General features: G+C 55.7%; 1 protein-coding gene across 2 annotated transcripts; it reads left to right on the plus strand.

Annotated features, from left to right (window-relative positions):
• Positions 1-1,811: 1,811 nt before the first annotated feature.
• On the plus strand, positions 1,812-16,726 carry LOC130039922 (uncharacterized). Of its 2 annotated transcripts, XM_056131903.1 has the most exons (9): positions 1,812-1,967; positions 2,981-3,077; positions 5,119-5,390; positions 8,548-8,662; positions 9,513-9,784; positions 12,207-12,345; positions 14,013-14,284; positions 16,246-16,333; positions 16,604-16,726. In XM_056131903.1, the coding sequence occupies exons 1-8, from the start codon at positions 1,959-1,961 to the stop codon at positions 16,288-16,290; spliced, it is 1,221 nt and encodes a 406-aa protein (XP_055987878.1). In that variant the 5' UTR covers positions 1,812-1,958; the 3' UTR covers positions 16,291-16,333; positions 16,604-16,726. The 2 variants fall into 2 exon arrangements, with proteins under 2 accessions (XP_055987878.1, XP_055987879.1); XM_056131904.1 differs by lacking the exon at positions 2,981-3,077 and having other exon boundaries at positions 1,818-1,967.
• The last annotated feature ends 24 nt before the right edge of the window (positions 16,727-16,750 follow it).

Genomic DNA, 16,750 nt, shown 5'->3' on the forward strand with positions numbered 1-16,750 from the left:
CGGTGTTTGGGGGTGGATTGGAGGTGGGGAGAAACATGCGTGTCCCAGGGAGCATCCGGGTTTCCTGCATGTGTCCCCACCCACACCCCGCCCTTCTAGGTAGTTTCCGAATTGCTTCCAGAGTCCAGACCTGCAGGGGTGCCCGAAGGCCTTTGGGGTCAGCACTTCCGCATGTCCTGGAGGGGTTCAAGGAATCTCATATGGCGTAGGACCCTCTCACTACCATATCATGGATGGATTCAATCTCTAAGCAGTTCTGTGTTTTCACTTTGGGTTTTCTTTTTCTTGTCACTGTCCTTCGTGTGTCTTGTCACCCTTTGTGTGTTTCTTGTCATTTCCCCACCCTTCCTGGTCTGGAATCATTACAGACATTTCAACAAACGGCCTGATGCTGGGACCCACCCCCCACCCCCGCCTCAGAGTCTCCCACACTATAAATGCTGGTCACCTAAGGTGGACAGCTCTTGTCACAGATGAAGAGCGGGTCCTTTCCTGGTTGAAGACAGGTTGGGGTGAGGCAAAGGCAGAAAAGGGAAGTTGCTCTCAGGAACATGAGAAGGAGGGACTCAGCCCTTTCCCTAATAATCACTGGTTTGGAAATCTGTGCGTGGAGAGTGAAAGGCAGTCGGAACGGGTCCAGAACCCAGCGCTACACCCCTGCTCTGTCTCTCATTTCCATCTCACAGTCTTAATCCTCCAGGGAGACCCTGCCTCAGCCTGTTCTCCAAGGACAGGTCCCCTGCAGCTGTGAAGTCTGTGAAGGGATTCTGTTGTGGGGGTCTCTCCTGTAGGGTTCAACTTGTGGGGGTCTCTGCTAGGGGGGAGTCTCTGTAGGAGTGTTCTCTGTTGTAGGGGTGTCATAGGAGAGAACTTGGGGTCTGGTGGGGTGTCACCTGGGAGCAACCATCTCCCTCCTCACCAGGCAGGTCTGAGTTTGGATTTCCGCTGGGTCTGGGTGTGTGTTTCTGGAGTATAGGCCTGAGGGGTGAGGGCCTGGTCTCTCCTGACAACCGGGAAGCAGGCAGCTCTCTTTCCATGTGGGGTTCAAGTACACAGGCACCAGGGAACCCATCTGGTCCTCACAGAGCTGTCACTTCTTCACACCTTCACCCCAGAGCTAAGAAACGTCCCCATGGCCTGTGGGCTTAGGGACAACAGGTGCCCGTCCCTGAGAGAAAGAACGGGTGTCCCCTCTGTTGGTCACGGCGTGAGGGGCAGCCTGCACCAGGGTCAGCTGTGCTCCTTACTGACAAGCTCAGCCAGTGATTTCATCAAAGAACCTTGTCACCTGCAGGCCCTGGGGTTCAACTGCTGCTCCTCCAGTCCCTTGTGCCAGCCTCTGCCCCGCCACCCCCTTGCCCCACCCTCTCCCCTTCTTGCTCTCTTTCCTCCCTCCCCAGTCGCTGAGGAAACCCTGGTCCCAGCCTGAGGGCGGAGGTCTAGGGCCTCTGCTCCATCTCGGGCTCCAGAATGAGCCATTTCCCTGCAGCAACCCTGCTCCGGAGTTCGGGCGTAAGCCTTTGAGGAGGTCGGATAGGGGACCCTGGCACATGTCTGTGAGGATGGGGTGGGGGCTCTGTTCCTCTGACCCTGGTTGTTCGGTGTCTCCACTCAGGCCAGGCAGGTTTCTGCTGGGTCTGGGCCTCCTGCACCCTTCCTGTCTGCCGCCCTCCGTACCACCCACGCACATGCTCTGCCTGAGCCCCGCTTTCCCTCCGCTCTGACTCACCCTCCTCCCCTGTACACTCTGACCTTGCACCCTGAAGTATCCTCTGCTTAACCCCTGAGTATCTGCATCTGCCTGTCACGACCCTGCCTGGGGGGGCATAGCAGTTTTGGTGTCAACTTTAATGAGCCTCATTTATGACACAGGTACACCAGGGCACGGTTGAGGAAAAATAAAACTCTGCAGTGCAACGAAGTCTGAACCACAGGCAGCGAATCTCACTGAGAGGAGAATGGCCTCGGTAAGTCTCCAGAGCCCCTTATTTTAACTTCAGAAACTTGGCGCTGATCCTAGTGCAGGGTCGGGGTGCTCGCGCCATCTTTTTGCCACCCCCAAAGTTGACACTAAGCCCTTGGGTCAAAGGTCTTCTTCCATTGTTTTTTTCCCCCTGAGTCTCAGTGGGCAGCGCCTCCCCACCCCCAGCAGCGCAGCCCCTGATCAGGGCACCTGGCTCAGCTGAGGCAGTGGCAGCAGGTATGGCAAGAGCAGGGGCACCCCCAGAAATTCCTATGAAGGCGCCCCCATTCTGCAGGCACCAGGACACAGTCTCCCTGCTCCTGCTGCTCCCCAAGGGCACAGCCCCCCAAGCTCTCCAGCTCTCCTCGGGCTCCCCTTCTGCCTCTTGCCTGGCCCAGATTACAGTTGCCCCGGGCTGGCCCCTGTATGTGGGGGTCTCGGGGTGCGTGGAAGAAACACTCAGATACAGCCTCGGCGTCTCTACTGGGGGAGGGCTGAAAGGTTCCTGCACTTCCTGACCCTGAGTCCCCTCCTCTGTGGGGGCAACTCTGACTCCCGGGAGTGAGGCCCATGTGGGCAGGGGCTGAGCTCATTTTCGCAGGCTGTCCTAGGGGTCGGAACACGAAGTCACCTGGGACCAGGAGATGGGGGGAACAATGGCCTGGGGGAACGTCTAGACCTCCTGGTAACCAGGCCTCCTTCACTGACACAGACCTGCTCCCTGTAGGGAGGGGGCTCTTGCCCACTGTGCAGCCCTCCCTGTCAGCTCCTCTGGGGATCCTGTCCCCCTGTCCCCATAGGCTCTATCCCTGTTCAAAAACCCCAGGAAAAGGTGGGCTTCACTTTTGGTGAGGGGAGCTTCCACCTCTTTGTTTCTTGCAGGGCAAATTGCCTTCATCTGTGGCTAGGCTGGGCTCCTTGTAGGTGTGGTGGTTGTAGAATGTTCTAGAACCTTCCCTGAAAGTACTCACTTTTTTCTCTCTCTCTGTTTGTCTTTTACAATTGATCATTCCTGAGCCCATGCCCGGAGACCTGATTGAGTTTATCAGCGGTTGTTTCATGCACTGGGCCGTGTGCGTGGGACCTAATTCTGTAGTCCATTTGACTGTCGATGGTAAGGACAGGGTCTCTGTAGAGGATGGGCTGAGGTGACTGTGGGTTTGATTCACACTGTGTGGGTCTCCGCTGCAGGCCTGGCCAGCAGGCACAGCACCGATGCCACATGACCAGGGCTGTCCCCTGTAGGTCCATTGGCTGTTGATCACCTATAGACAGAAGTTTCTGCACAGGCTATGGACACGTCCCATTAGAGTGGGGGGGGGGGGGGGGCTCATCCAGCCCCTGTTGGGTACATAGTGCTTCCCAGCCCAGTCTCCTAGTATTTGCTGATCTGCAAGGACATGGGGGACAGGAAGCAGGGTTCCCCCAACACTCATACTACCATGCGGCCATGGAAGAAGCATGGCTCTGCTGACAGTGGGTGTCCCCATGTTCCGTCTCTCCTCTGAACTACACCTTCTGAAGTTCAATAAGAAGCTCCCTAGGGTGGGCTGGCAAGAGAGCAGGTAGGGACGGCCTTGGCAGGGTGGACCCAACCCCCTCTTCTCAGTCTCTTGGCTTAGAGTTTTGACTGAGATACTGGATTCCCCAATCAATATTCCCACATAAGGTTCTTTTGTTTTTGCATACATAGATTTTCATTTCCTGGGAGTGCAAGTAAGAAGCCCCCATGCTTCTGCCTTTGGTCCAGAATCTCTCTAGGAGTAGGGCGCCCCCTATAGGAGAGACAAGAAGCACATTGGGCTGGGCTGGGCAGGATGGGAAGGAGAAGGGAGAGATGTGGGGATGCTTGGGAGCCTGGATGGGTGGGGGGAGACGGGACTGGGGAGGGGTTAGGGAAAGACTCAGAAGACTATGCAGGAGAGGAGGGATGATCTGAGGGGGAAATCTGAGGTCAGAGATTTTGAGGCAGCATGAGGACCAGGCTATGTTTTATGCATAAGAATGAATCCTTGGTATAAATTTCAGGAGGCCTTCTGGATCTGTGCCCAGGAGGCCTGACTCCTCACCACAATTCTCTGGCCCCTCTGCTCCAGGGCTCCTCTGGGCCCGAGGCTCTGGTGCTGCTCAGATCCTGCAGAGCGCTGCCAACCCAACTTTTCTCCAGACCATGTGGTGCCAATAAGGAACCCGGGTCAGGGCACGCCGAGCTTGCACCCCAACCACGGTCAATCTCCAGAACCCAGAATATATAGGGTATCCCAGGACAGGCTATGGCTACCCCATGAGTGCTGCAGGCTCTACTGCTTGCCCCATGCCTTTCCTGCCCAAACTCAGTGTTCGTGTTCCTCTTGTGCCTGAAACTCCCCTGATGGTCAGGTGAGATGCCAGCAGGGGCTGATTCTCTCCTCTGGGCTCTCCTTTGACCCGCCTGCTCCTGCAGCATGAGGGAGCTGGGCCTGACAGTGTGGAATTGTCCTTTGGAAGAGAACCAATGAAGAAGGAGAGCGGAAACCCCCTTTCTGCACAGATAGCTCCTGGCACAGCTGAACCAGACACTGAAACCAACCCAGCTGCTCTCCTGGGGCGTCTTTAGAGGAGAAACAGGAAGCTTGATCCTGGGGAGTGTGGGCATCTCCATTCCTAGACCTTGTGCCTGGCCCTGCTGAGGCCTTCTCGGTGGGGCTCAGGGTGGTGCAGGGTTGGTGACTGGACACAAGGTAGTGGGATGGTGGGCCGGGACTAGGAGCCAGTTTCGGCCACCTTGGCCCAATGCCCGTGTCACCCAGCTTCATGTGACAGTTCCTGAAACATCCAGTCAGGGCATTTGAAGAACTCCCGGTCTCTAATTCAGAACCAGCAGTGAGCGGTGGCTTGGGTCAGGGAGTAGGGCGTGGCCGTGTGGGAGACCTGGTTTCTCCCAACTTCCCTCTGTCCCTTAGAAATGAAATGGCAGGAAGAGAGTCTGCGGACTCCAAAGACTTCGCCAGAGACCTAGGCCCAGTCGGTCCCGTTGTGGGTCGGTGTGGGGGATGTCAGACTTTCTGGGATTATCCCCTCTGTGGGGAATTATGGCATTGCATGACTTCCTTGGGCTGGTGGACTTCCTGAGGTTGTACAGGGTTAACCCTGAGTCCTCTCTTGTGATTCCATAGAGTGTTGGACTCTGGATGTGGATCTGAATACGACGGAAACTGTCCAGTGCACCCGAACCATGGTGAAGGAGGAAGAGTTGTCCAAGGTGGCTGCGGGGTTCAAGTACCTGGTCAATAACAAACACGATGGTAAGCGCCGAGTGCGATCTCCTGAGAATATCGTCAAAATGGCCATGGAACTGGTGGGGAAGGAGTGGCCCTACAGACTCACCCAGGAGAACAGCGAGCACTTCGCCATAGAGCTGCGCTATGGAGAACCCATCTGTAAGCAGGTGCGTCCTCAGCCCGTGCCCTCGTCCCAAGCAGTGTCTCCACTGACCATGCCTACCTGGGCAGACAGAAGCCACTCTCCCCCTTCTCAATTGTCACCATCTGGGTGGGAGGTGGAGGGGCACCAGCATGGGTTCAGCACATGGGCTGAGCTGGACCCACTACTCAGAAGCAAATTTTCTCACCCACTTCACAAATGGAGAAAGTGAGGCCCACATTGGTTCAGGTATCATCCACACACTCGAACTTGCCCTGTGGTGGGATCTGACTCCAGGGCAGCTGCCACACAGGCCTTGATATCCATAGAGGGGGTCAGGGAGAGGCAGCACCACAGTGGAGACCAGTTTCACATTGGCTAGAGCCTGACCCTGGCCAGGGAGTCGAGTGCCAGGGAACAGGGCTGTCAGGTTGGACAAAGGAGAGGCCAGGCTGTGGGTGAAGAGGCAGAGCACATGCCTGGCACGCATTAGACCCTAGGCTGCACCCCACGCACTTCAGGGGCAGGCAGAGAAATACTGCGTGTGAGCAGGAGAGAAAACAGGAGTGGAGGAATTGGAGGGATCCTGACCTGGCAGAGGAGGCAGTTTGGCCACAGGCACTGCCCACAGCTTGAGCATCCCATTGCCCCGCGCTCAGGCTCAGTGTCTCGCGGTCATGTCCAGTCCAATGGGCACTATTGTCTACCAGGGTCAGGTCAGCCTCTCTGTCTCTTTGGGAAAAGCTGACATTGTTGACCAAAAGCAACTACTCACTCACTGACGATTACTGGTTTTGGCATATCGAATACACAAGTGAAGATAGATGGTCGGCAACTACACCACCTTCGCTTTGCTGATGACATTGTTTTAATAACACCAAACATCAGCCAAGTGGCACAAATGCTGGCCGCCTTCAACCGTGAGTGTGGAAAGGTCGGACGACAGCTGAATCTTACGAAGACAATGTTTATGAGAAACAGCCTCGTTCCTGACGCCCCATTCGCTCTCACGGAACGACCATCTCCGAATGCAACAGCTATGTGTACCTAGGTCGAGAAGTCAACATGACAAATGACCTGGCACCCAAGCTGCGCAGGAGGAAGAGAGCGGATTGGAACGCCTTCAAGAGCGTCGAAGAAATAGCTAAGAGGACGAAGAACCTCCGGCTCCAGGCACATCTCTTTGATTCCACTGTTCTTCCTGCATTAACATATGCCTCAGAGACCTGGGCCCTAAGCAAACAGGATGAGAACGCTATTCGGGTCTCCCAAAGAGGAATTGAAAGAGCTATGCTTGGAATATCACGTTTCACTCAAATGAGAGAAAGAATCCGGAATTTCAACATCCATCGACGATCAAGAATCAGGGACGCTGTCTCGTTTGCCAAGATGTCAAAAATCAGATGGGCTGGTCACATAATGAGATTTAAAGACGACTTCTGACTAGAGCTGTTACCGACTGGATTTCACGGGATGTCAAAAGACCGCATGGCCGCCCACCTACCAACTGGTCAGACTTCTTCATCAAGATCATGAATGATATATTTGAGGCTCTTCATGTTCCTAGAGCGAACAGGTGCCATTGGGCTACACTAGCACACGACAGGGACAAATGGAGACGTTACTACTGGCGCCCGCTCAAGCAAATCGATGATTAACGGGAAGTCAAGTGATCAAGTGACTCACTGACAAGTTCCGTCTCCCAGTGGCCATCTCCAAAGGGAGAGAGGCTACGGGCGACCCCTGGAGTTGGGTCTTGTCTGCGCAGAGGCAACTCCCCTGGGTCCTCCCTGCTGGTGTCCAGGATGCTGACCCCTGAGACCTCATAGGGACACTCTAAGGGGGCACTGGGACCCTGTAAGGAGGTGGAAGGCCCTGGAGAATGGTGACGTGACCAATGGGAACCCACCCCTTGGGGAATGAGGAGCCCAGGAAGGAGCCAGGCAGGTACTGAGACTGTTCTGGGCACCCGGTGCTCTCCCAGCCCGTGTGATGTCTCGGGTCACTCTGAGGAACTGTGGTGTTGACCGTCTCTTTAAACTCCTCTGAAGGAGTGTTGTGATCACACATACATACGTACACACACACACACACACACACACACATACACACACACACACACATATCCTTAAGTGCACCAAAGGTCACAAAGGGCTGTATCCACAGCAGCGAATCTCACCGAGAGGAACAATGGTCTTGGGAAGTATCCAAATGCTCTTTATATTAAGAGCAACAAAATGGGGCTACTTTGTCCAGGAGCTGAAATGCTCGCTCTGTCTTTCTGCCACCCTGATGTTGACTCTGACCCCTGGCCTTAGTCCACCATTTTTCCCAAGACCTCAGTGGGCAGCACAGGCCCTGCTCAGGGCACGCGGCTCAGCTGAGGCTGCGGCAGCAGGTGTGGCCAGACCAAGGACACCCCCAGAGACTCCTGTGACAGGGCCCCCATTCTGCATGGGACCAGGGCACAGTCTCCCTGCTCACGCAGCTCCACAAGGGCACAGCCCCCCAAGCTCTTCAGTTCTTCCAGGGCTTCCCCGTCTGCCTCTTGCCTGGACCGAGGTTGCAGCTGCCCTCGACTGGCCCCTGTGATTGTGGGGGTCTCGGGTGCAAGGGGAGAAGCACTCAGATACAGTCTCGGTGTCTCTTCCAGGGGAGAGACTGACAGGCTCCTGCCCTTCCTGACCCTGAATCCCTTCCCCTGTGGGTGCAACTCTGACTCCCAGGAATGAGAACCCGTGGGCAGGGGCTGAGCTCAGCTTCCTCATGCGGGCCTGGGGGTCAGAACATGAGGTCATTCAGGACCAGCAGATGGGGAGGACGATGGCCTAGGTGAGTATCTAGACCTCCTGGTGACCAGGCCTCCCTCGCTGACACAGACCTGCTCTGTGGAGGAAGGGGCTCCCGCCCACTGTGCACACCTCCCTGTGAGCCCCTCTCACGGCTCCTCTGGGAACCCTGTCCCCCGTCCCCAATAAGCTCTATCCCCCTCCCAGAAACCTCAGGACATGGGGTTTCTTCTCTCCTGGTGAAGGAGTCCCCTCCACCCATTTGCTGCAGAGGAGAACAGCAGGATTCAGCAACTGACCTGGCTCCTAGCAGGTCTGGAAGATATAGAATATTCTAGAACAGTCCCTGTAAAGGACTCTCCTCCTCCATTTGTCTCTGTTTTTTGTCTGCAGAACAGACTTGGTCCTGAGCCCATACCTGGAGACCTGATTGAGATTTCCAACTATAGATTCAAGCACTGGGCCGTGTATGTGGGAGATGGTTTTGTGGTGAAACTGGTTAACATCGGTAAGGACGGGGTCTGTAGAGGACATGCTGAGGTGACTGTGAGTTCAGTTCACATTGTGCTGGCAAGCCTGGCCAGCCGGCACAGCACTGAAGCCTCATGATCAGGGCTGGCCACTGTAGGCCCATCAGCTCCTGATCTTCTGTAGCCGGAAGTTCAAGGACAGGCTGTGGACACGTCCGGTTGGAGAGTGGAGGGTCAGTCAGCACCTGTCCTGGGGACACGGCACTTCCTGAACCCAGCATCCTCTGTAGCTGCTGACCTGCAGGAACAGGGGACAGGAAGCAGTGGCTCCCTAACACTCACCACTGCCACAGGGTCACAGAAGGAGCAATGACCCACTGACTGTGGATGTCCCTGCATTTCTCTCTCCACTTAACTGGAAACTCTGAAGCTCAAGGAGAAGTGCCCAGTGGTGGGCTGGCAGTTGAGTGATGGCCCGGGCCAGTTGCCAGGTTGACTCTGTGCCGTGTCACCCACCTTCATGCGACAATTCCAGCAAAATCGCCTTGGGTCATTTAAAGGACTCCCGGCATCTGCTTCAGAACCAGGAATGGGGGGGGGGGGGGGGCCTGGGTCAGGGAGTAGGGCATGGTCGTGTAGGAGACCCGGGTTCCGTGCAGCTTCCATCTGTCCCTTAGAAAAGAAATGAGGGGAAGAGTGTCCGGGGACTCCAAAGCCTTCACCAGAGGCCATACCCAGTGGGCCCCGGTGTTAGTGGAACAGGCAGGTGTCAATTCTTCTGAGCTCTTCCCCTCCATGGGGTCAGGGGTCCTGGGGTGACTTATTGGGCTGGTGGACTCACTGTGGTTGTGCAGGGTTAACCCTGAGTCCTCTCTTGTGGCCCTATAGACACTATGATTCCGACTGTGAAATCAACTTTGGCGGCGTCTGTCCAAGACACCCAACCCATGGTGAAGAAGCTACTGCTGTCGGAGGTGGTCAGGGAGAGCGTGTACTGGGTCAATAACAAACACGATGGTAAGCGCCGAGTGAGATCTCCTCAGAACATCGCCCAAATAGCCTCTGGCCTGGTGGGGCAGGAGTGGCCCTACAGATTCAGCGAGAAGAACTGTGAGCACTTCGTCACGGAGTTGCGCTACGGAGAACCCATCTCTGAAGAGGTATGTCCTCAACCATTGCCACCATCCCCACCATGGTCCACACTGATTGTTCTGGACCAGACCGACTTCCTGTCTTGAGCTGGACAGACAGAAGCCACTGTCCCCCTTCTCAAATGTCACCGTCTGGGTGGGAGGTGGAGGGGCACCAGCATGGGCTCAGCACATGGGGCTGAGCTGGACCCACTACTCAGAAGCAAATTTTCTCACCCACTTCACAGATAGAGAAACTGAGGCCCAAAGTGCTTCAGGTATCATCCAAACTCTAGCACTTGCCCTGTAGGTGGGATATGACTCCAGGGCAGCTGCCACACAGGCCTTGATGTCCGTAGAGGGGTCAGGGAGAGGAAGCCCAGCAGTGGATGCCAGTTTTACATTGGTTTGAGCCTAACCCTGGCCAGGGATCCGAGTGCCCAGGGGACAGGGGCTGTCAGATTGGGCAGAGGAGGGGCTAGTCTGTGGGTGAAGAGGCAGAGCACATGTCTGGTATGCATCAGACCCTAGGCTGCACCCCAAGCACCTCAGGGGCAGGCAGAGCAATAGTAGGTGTGGGCAGGAGAGAAATCAGGAATGGAGGACTTGGTGGGGAGTGTGACCCTGCGGAGGAGGGGGTTTGGAGCACAGGCACTGCCCACAGCTTGGGCATCCCCTTGTCCTGCACTCAGTGTCAGTGTCTGCCAGTCAGCGTACAGTCCACTGAGCACAATAGCCCCCAGGGTAAGATCAGCCTCCCCATCTCTTCAAGAAAAGCTGACAGTGTTGACCTAAACCAACTATTCAGTCACTCCCAAAGTCCGACTCCCAGTGGCCATCGCCAGGGGCAGGGATGCTGATGGCGCCCCCGTGGAGGTTGATCCTGTCTGCACAGAGGCAGCTCCCCTGGGTCCTCTCTTATGGTGTCCAGGACGCTGACCCCTGGACACTCTAAGGGGGCACAGGGACCCCTGTAAGGAGGTCGAGGAGCCTGGAGAAAGTGGATTTGACCAATGGAAGGAGCCAGGTGGTTACTGAGACTGTTCTGGGCACCCGGATAACCAGGGAACAGCACGGTGCTGACCCCAGCCCGTGTGGTAGCTTGGCTACTCTGATGAACTGTGGTGCTGACAGTCTCTTTAAGCCCCTCTGAAGAGGTGTTGTGATCACACACACACGCACACACACACACACACACACATTCCTGGAGTGCATCAAAGGTCACCAAAGGCTGAATCTCACTGAGAGGAACAATGGTCTCGGGGTGTCTCCAGAGCCTCTTTATTTTAATAAAGAGCAAAAACTTTCACTGTCACTGTCCTCCCATTGTTCATCGATTTGCTCGAGCGGGCCCAGTAACATTGTGAGACTTGTTACTGTGTTTGGCATATCAAATAAGTTACAGGGAGCTTGCCATGCTTTGCCGTGTGGGCGAGATACTCTCGATAGCTTGCCGCGCTCTCTGAGGGGGCGAAGGAATCGAACTCGGGCTGGCCATGTTGGCTGCATGAAAGGTAAAACCCCTACCCGCTATGCAAGAGCAACAAATGGGGCTAAAAATTTTTTCAGGGGCTGAGGTGCTCGCTCTGTCTTTTTGCCGCCCCTGACGTTGACTCTGACCCCTGGTCAAAGGCCTGAGTCCATCATTTCTCCCAAGGTCTCAGGGGATAGCGCAATTCCTGTTCAGGGCACCTGGCTCAGCTGAGGCAACGGCAGCAGGTGTGGCCAGACCCAGGGCACCCCCAGAGATTCCTGTGCAGGCACCCCCATCTGCAGGGGACCAGGGCACAGGCTCCCTGCTCATGCCGCTACCTGCCCAAGCTCTCCAGCTCCTCCTGGGCTCCCCCTTCTGCCTCTTGCCTGAACCCAGATTGCAGCTGCGTGGGGCTTGTCCTTGGGATTGTGGGGGTCTCGGGGTACACTGGGGTAAACACTCAGATACAATCTCGGCGTCTCTCCTGGGGGAGGGGTTGACAGGCTCCTGCCTTTCCTGACTCCCGGGAATGAGGCCCACGTGGGCAGGGGCTAAGCTCAGTGTCCACAGGCTGACCTGAGAGTCAGAACATGAGGTCACCCTGGGTCCAGGAGATGGGTGGACAACGGCTTGGAGAGCATCTAGACCTCCTGGTGAACAGGCCTCCCTCACTGACACAGAGCTGCTCCGTGCAAGGAGGGGGCTCCCGCCTACTGTGCCCTCCTCCTTGTGAGTCTCCTCTCACAGCTCCTCTAGGGAAATTGTCACCTCTATCCTGAAGGTTCATTCCACCCCAGCCTCCCCAAGAAAGTGGGATGCCTCTCTATGGTGATGGGAGCCTTGTCCTCTACACTTCCTGCAGATGGGAAAAGGAGGATTCTCACCTGGTCCTATCTCCTTACAATTATGGTGGATCTAGAATGCTCTAGAATGTTCCCTGTCAGGACTCACCTCCCTCAATCGCTTTTTCTTTTGAAGAGAATACTCTCTCCTGAGCCCACACTTGGAGACCTGATTGAGTTTTTCCGTGGTGGGAAATTCAACAATCACTCGCTAGAATATGACCACTGGGCAGTGTATGTGGGAAACAATTGCGTGGTCCATCTGACTAACCCAGGTAAGCACGGGACCTCTCTTGAGGACGTCCTGACATGACTGTTGGTTTTGCTGACACACTGTGCTGGTTCCCTTGCAGACCTGGCCATGGGAATAGCACTGAGGCCCAATGACAAGTGCTATTCCCTGATAGCCGTCACCTGCTGATCTTCAGTTGCCAGAAATTCCAGAGAGTGGAGGTCTGAAGGAGAAATCTGGGGTTAGAAATATTTAGACAGGTTGCAGTGTAGGGTGTTTTTACACACACACACGCACACACACACACACACATGTATCTTGGTACAAATTTTAGGGACTCTTCTGGAATAATCCTCGGGAGGTGTTGAGGTCCCACCCTCAGTTCATGTTCTCCCTGTTCTGGGTTCCTCCCAGGATAGAGGCTGTGGTGATACTCAGGCCCTGCAGTGCTGGTGGTGCACTGACACACCCAGTATTGCTCCAGGACAAGGTGGCGCCTGGATGGAATTCGGTCAGAGCATGCCAAGCAGCGCCCCTCCAAGTCCCATCTCCAGAACCCAGAATATTTCTAGGGTGTCCCATCATGAGCCAGGCTGTCCCATGAGGGCGCAAAGCCTACTGGTGAGCCCCATGCCTCCCTGCCCAACTTGGTGCCCAGGTTCCTCTCCTGCATGAAGCCTCCCCTTCTGTCTGGGAGAGATGCCAGAGGGCCCGATACTGCCTTTGGGGTCTCCTGCACCCCTATCTGCTCCTGCAGCTGGAAAGCCAAACCAGACACGGTGTTGAATTGCCCTTTGGTGATGATCAATGGTGAAGGACAGCAGTAACCCCCATCCCACACAGACAGCCCCTAGAGCAGCTGAGCCAGGGCTCCTGGGGAAGCTTTAGAGGAGAACCAGGAATTTGATAAAACAGAGTTTGAATGAGCTGGAGCAATAGCACAGCGGGTAGGGTGTTTGCTTTGCACACTACTGGCCCGCCGACCCGAGTTCGATTCCTCTGCCCCTCTCAGAGAGCCCGGCAAGCTACTGAGAGTATCTTGCCCGCACGGCAGAATCCTGGCAAGCTACCCATGACATATTCGATATGCCAAACAGAGTAGCCACAATCTCACAATATTACTGGGCCCCCATAGAGCAAATTGATGAACAACGGGAGGACAATGCAACAGTGCTACAGTGCTGAGTTTGGACATCTCCTGCCCTGGACTGTCTGCCTTAGCCTGCTGAGGCCTCCCAGCTGGGGCTCAATGTATTGCAGGGTTGGTGACTGGCCACAAGTAAGTGGGTGGTAAGCTGGGACCAATAGCTGGCATTGGTCACCTGTGCCCATGTCATCCACCTTCATGCAACAATTCCAGAACATCTGTCTTGGGGTATTGGAAGAACTCCCGGCCTCTGCTTCAGAACCTGCAGTGAGCTGAGGCTAGGGTCAGGGAGGAGGGCATGGCCGTGTGGGAGACCCAGGTTCCACCCAACTTCCCTCTGTCCTTTAGAAAACAAATGAGGGGAAGAGAGTCTGGGGACTCCAAAGCCTTCGCCAGAGGTCCAGGCTCAGTGGACCCAATTTTGAGCCAGAGTCAGCAAGTGTCAGCCCTTCTGGGCTCATCCCCTCTGTGGGGAAAGGGGCCATGGGGTGACTTACTTGGGGGAGGGTGGACTCCGTGGGGTTGTGCAGGGTGACCACTGAGTCCTCTCTTGTGACCCACAGACTTTAGGAAATCAGACCCAAAGACTGTCAACACTCTGCCAGACATAGTACCCAAAGGTGTGGTGAAGAAGGAGCTGCTGTCGGACGTGGCTGCCGGGTGTGACTTCCGGGTCAATAACAAGTATGATCGGAAGTTCTCGGCACAGCCTCCTGTGGAGATCGCCAGAAGAGCCTTAATACTGGTGGGGCAGGAGTGGCACCACAGCACCTTCAATCTGAACTGTGAGACATTTGCCATGAGGCTACGCTATGGACATTCCTATTGTGCTCAGGTGTGTCCCTTTTCCCAGCCATGTCCCCATTCTAAGCCTTGTCCCCCCTGACTCTACTGTGATTGGGCATGACTGGACAGAGCACTGTGCCCCCTCCAAAGTCACAGTTGGAGTGGGAGATGAAGCAACACCAATCAGCCTCTGGAAGATGAAGATAAAACTGAGCTCAACTTATCTCTGGTGAGAAGCAGGTTCTATCACCCATTTCACGGATGGAGAAACTGAGGCTCACTGTGCTCAGTATCTGTTCACTCAGGCTAGCAGCTGCACGATAGGTGGTATGTGATCCCATGCACCAGTCACACAGGCCTGGATCTCACTGGAGGGGTCAGGGAGAGGCTGCCCCACAGTGGAGGTGGCTCCAATTCTTAGGGAGAACCTGACACTTGACAAAGATCCTAGAACCCAGAGTATGGGGGCTGTGAGGATTGGGCAGAGGAGGGGCCGAGGCTGTGGGTGAAGAGGCAGAGCAAATGCCTGGCATGCGGGAGACCCTGGGCTGCACCCGGGCACCTCAGGGGTATCAGAGCAAGACTAGGTGTGGGCAGGAGAGAAAACAGGAGTAGAGGAGTTGGAAGGGAGCATTGCGGGTCCTGTGCATGGAGGCAGCTCCCCTTGTTCCTCCCTGCTGTTGTCGGGCTACTGACCGCTGTGATCCCACACTATGGACACCCCAAAAGGGCAGAGGCTCCTTGTAAAGAGGAGGAGGACCCTAGAAAAAGGGGTTGTTTGTGTGGTAATGAGACATTTTGGGAATGTGGAGCCCAGGATGGGGCTCAGTCAGTTACTGAGGATGTCTGGGCACCTGGGTGTCTAGGGGATGTCGTGGTGATGACCCAACCTGTGTGATTTCTCAGGTCACTCTGATGAATTGTGGTGCTGACAGTCCTTTGAGCTTGTCTGGTGGGGCTTCTGTGAGCACACACACACACACACACACACACACACACACACACAACATGCACACACACGAGCACTGGGGCATCAGCCCCCTTTTTTGTGGTGCTGGAGCACATCGGGCCTCACCCTTGTAAGGCAGCTGCCTTCACCCCCAAAACTTTTCCTTTTACCCCTGGAGTGTGGTTGGATTCTTCTCTCTCCTGAGTTAAATGCCCAGTTTCACCAACATCTGCTGTTTTCGCCTTACACTATTCTCTTTGGTCTGTTTGTGGTGTTGTTTCCCTCTCTCTGAAGTCCTTAGTGCCCCTCTAAGGCATCTCAGAATCATCATGGATGAGCTTTGGATGAGTGTTTTACACAGTTACCTCAGTTTTCCCCTGGTGAAATCGGTGAAGTAGGACACAGGAGATTTATGATGAAGATTGCTGGGCGGTCAGGCAACCTCAGGGTGACAGCTGCTCTGCTGTGCGTGCCCACACAGGGAACATCCTCTGTCCCTCCTGCTCCATGAAGGGTCCCCACCCCCGCTAGGATCCACTTCCTACTCCAGAAGCCCCTTCTGGTGACACCCAGAGGATAACTACAGTGAAAGCTTCGCCTTTGGAGGAACAAACAGTCCCGGCCTTCATTCAGCAGATGAGCCTGACTTCCCACTGGTGCTGCAGGGTGCTGAGCACAGGGATAGGATTGTTTCTGGTGCCTCAGCATCTCCCTTGTTCCCCGGCTCCTGATTGGCCAGCCCCGACCTAGACTTCCAGGCATTCCTCCCTTCCCCTCAGCGCCCCCTGTCGGCTTCCTCCGCCTGTGCCAGCCCCAGGCCCGCGTGTTCCTTCCCGAGTGTCCACAGCGGGCACCCACAGCTCCTCTCCCTCTGCTGCTCCCCGCCGGGAAGCACCTTCTTCTCTCGAAGGTCCTGCCCCCTTGGGTGGTTCTCCAGGTCTCTCTGCTCCCCCGGGGTTCCGCTGAAGAGAACATGGGCCAGCTGGTCCCTCCTGGTTACCTCTTGGGTCTGTGTGTGATGTCCAGAGCCCCACTCCATGACCCTCTTCTTCCTGCTGCAGGAGGAGGATCCCTTTGAGGTGCTGGTACATAGCGTTGGTGTGTGAATCAGCGATGTTTGAGGGACTTCTACGTGGGAAACGGGAAGAGGTAAGAACCTCGAACCCCAACTTCCAGCCTACCCAAAGGGGTTGGGTCCTGCCCCTTGGTCACCCTGATGGACCCTTGGGGCTCATTTCAGATAGTGCAGGTGGGGGATTTGCAGCCCATCGGGACCCCAGTGTGAGCCCCAAAGTCCCTAGGGAACCCCAGGCCACAGGGATGGGGGTGCTCTGGGGGGAAGGGCTGGAGCTGGGCTAGGGGGGCAGCCCGGGTGGGACTCGTGTCCCTGTGACAAGGCAACCCACTCTTTCTCCTCAGGGGACTCTCAGCCGACTCAAGCCCAGACCACTGTTGGGCAGCAGGAATTTCCCCGCAAGTCTATGCCGCCCGTGCTGCCCCTTCCTGCTGGCGGACAGAGATTTAATAAAGGGCTGGACTCCAGGTCTGCATCTGTGTTTGTTTTTC

This window comes from Sorex fumeus, unplaced genomic scaffold (genome assembly GCF_029834395.1).
Source record: "Sorex fumeus unplaced genomic scaffold, SorFum_2.1 ptg000093l, whole genome shotgun sequence".
In the NCBI taxonomy this organism is placed as follows: domain Eukaryota; kingdom Metazoa; phylum Chordata; class Mammalia; order Eulipotyphla; family Soricidae; genus Sorex; species Sorex fumeus.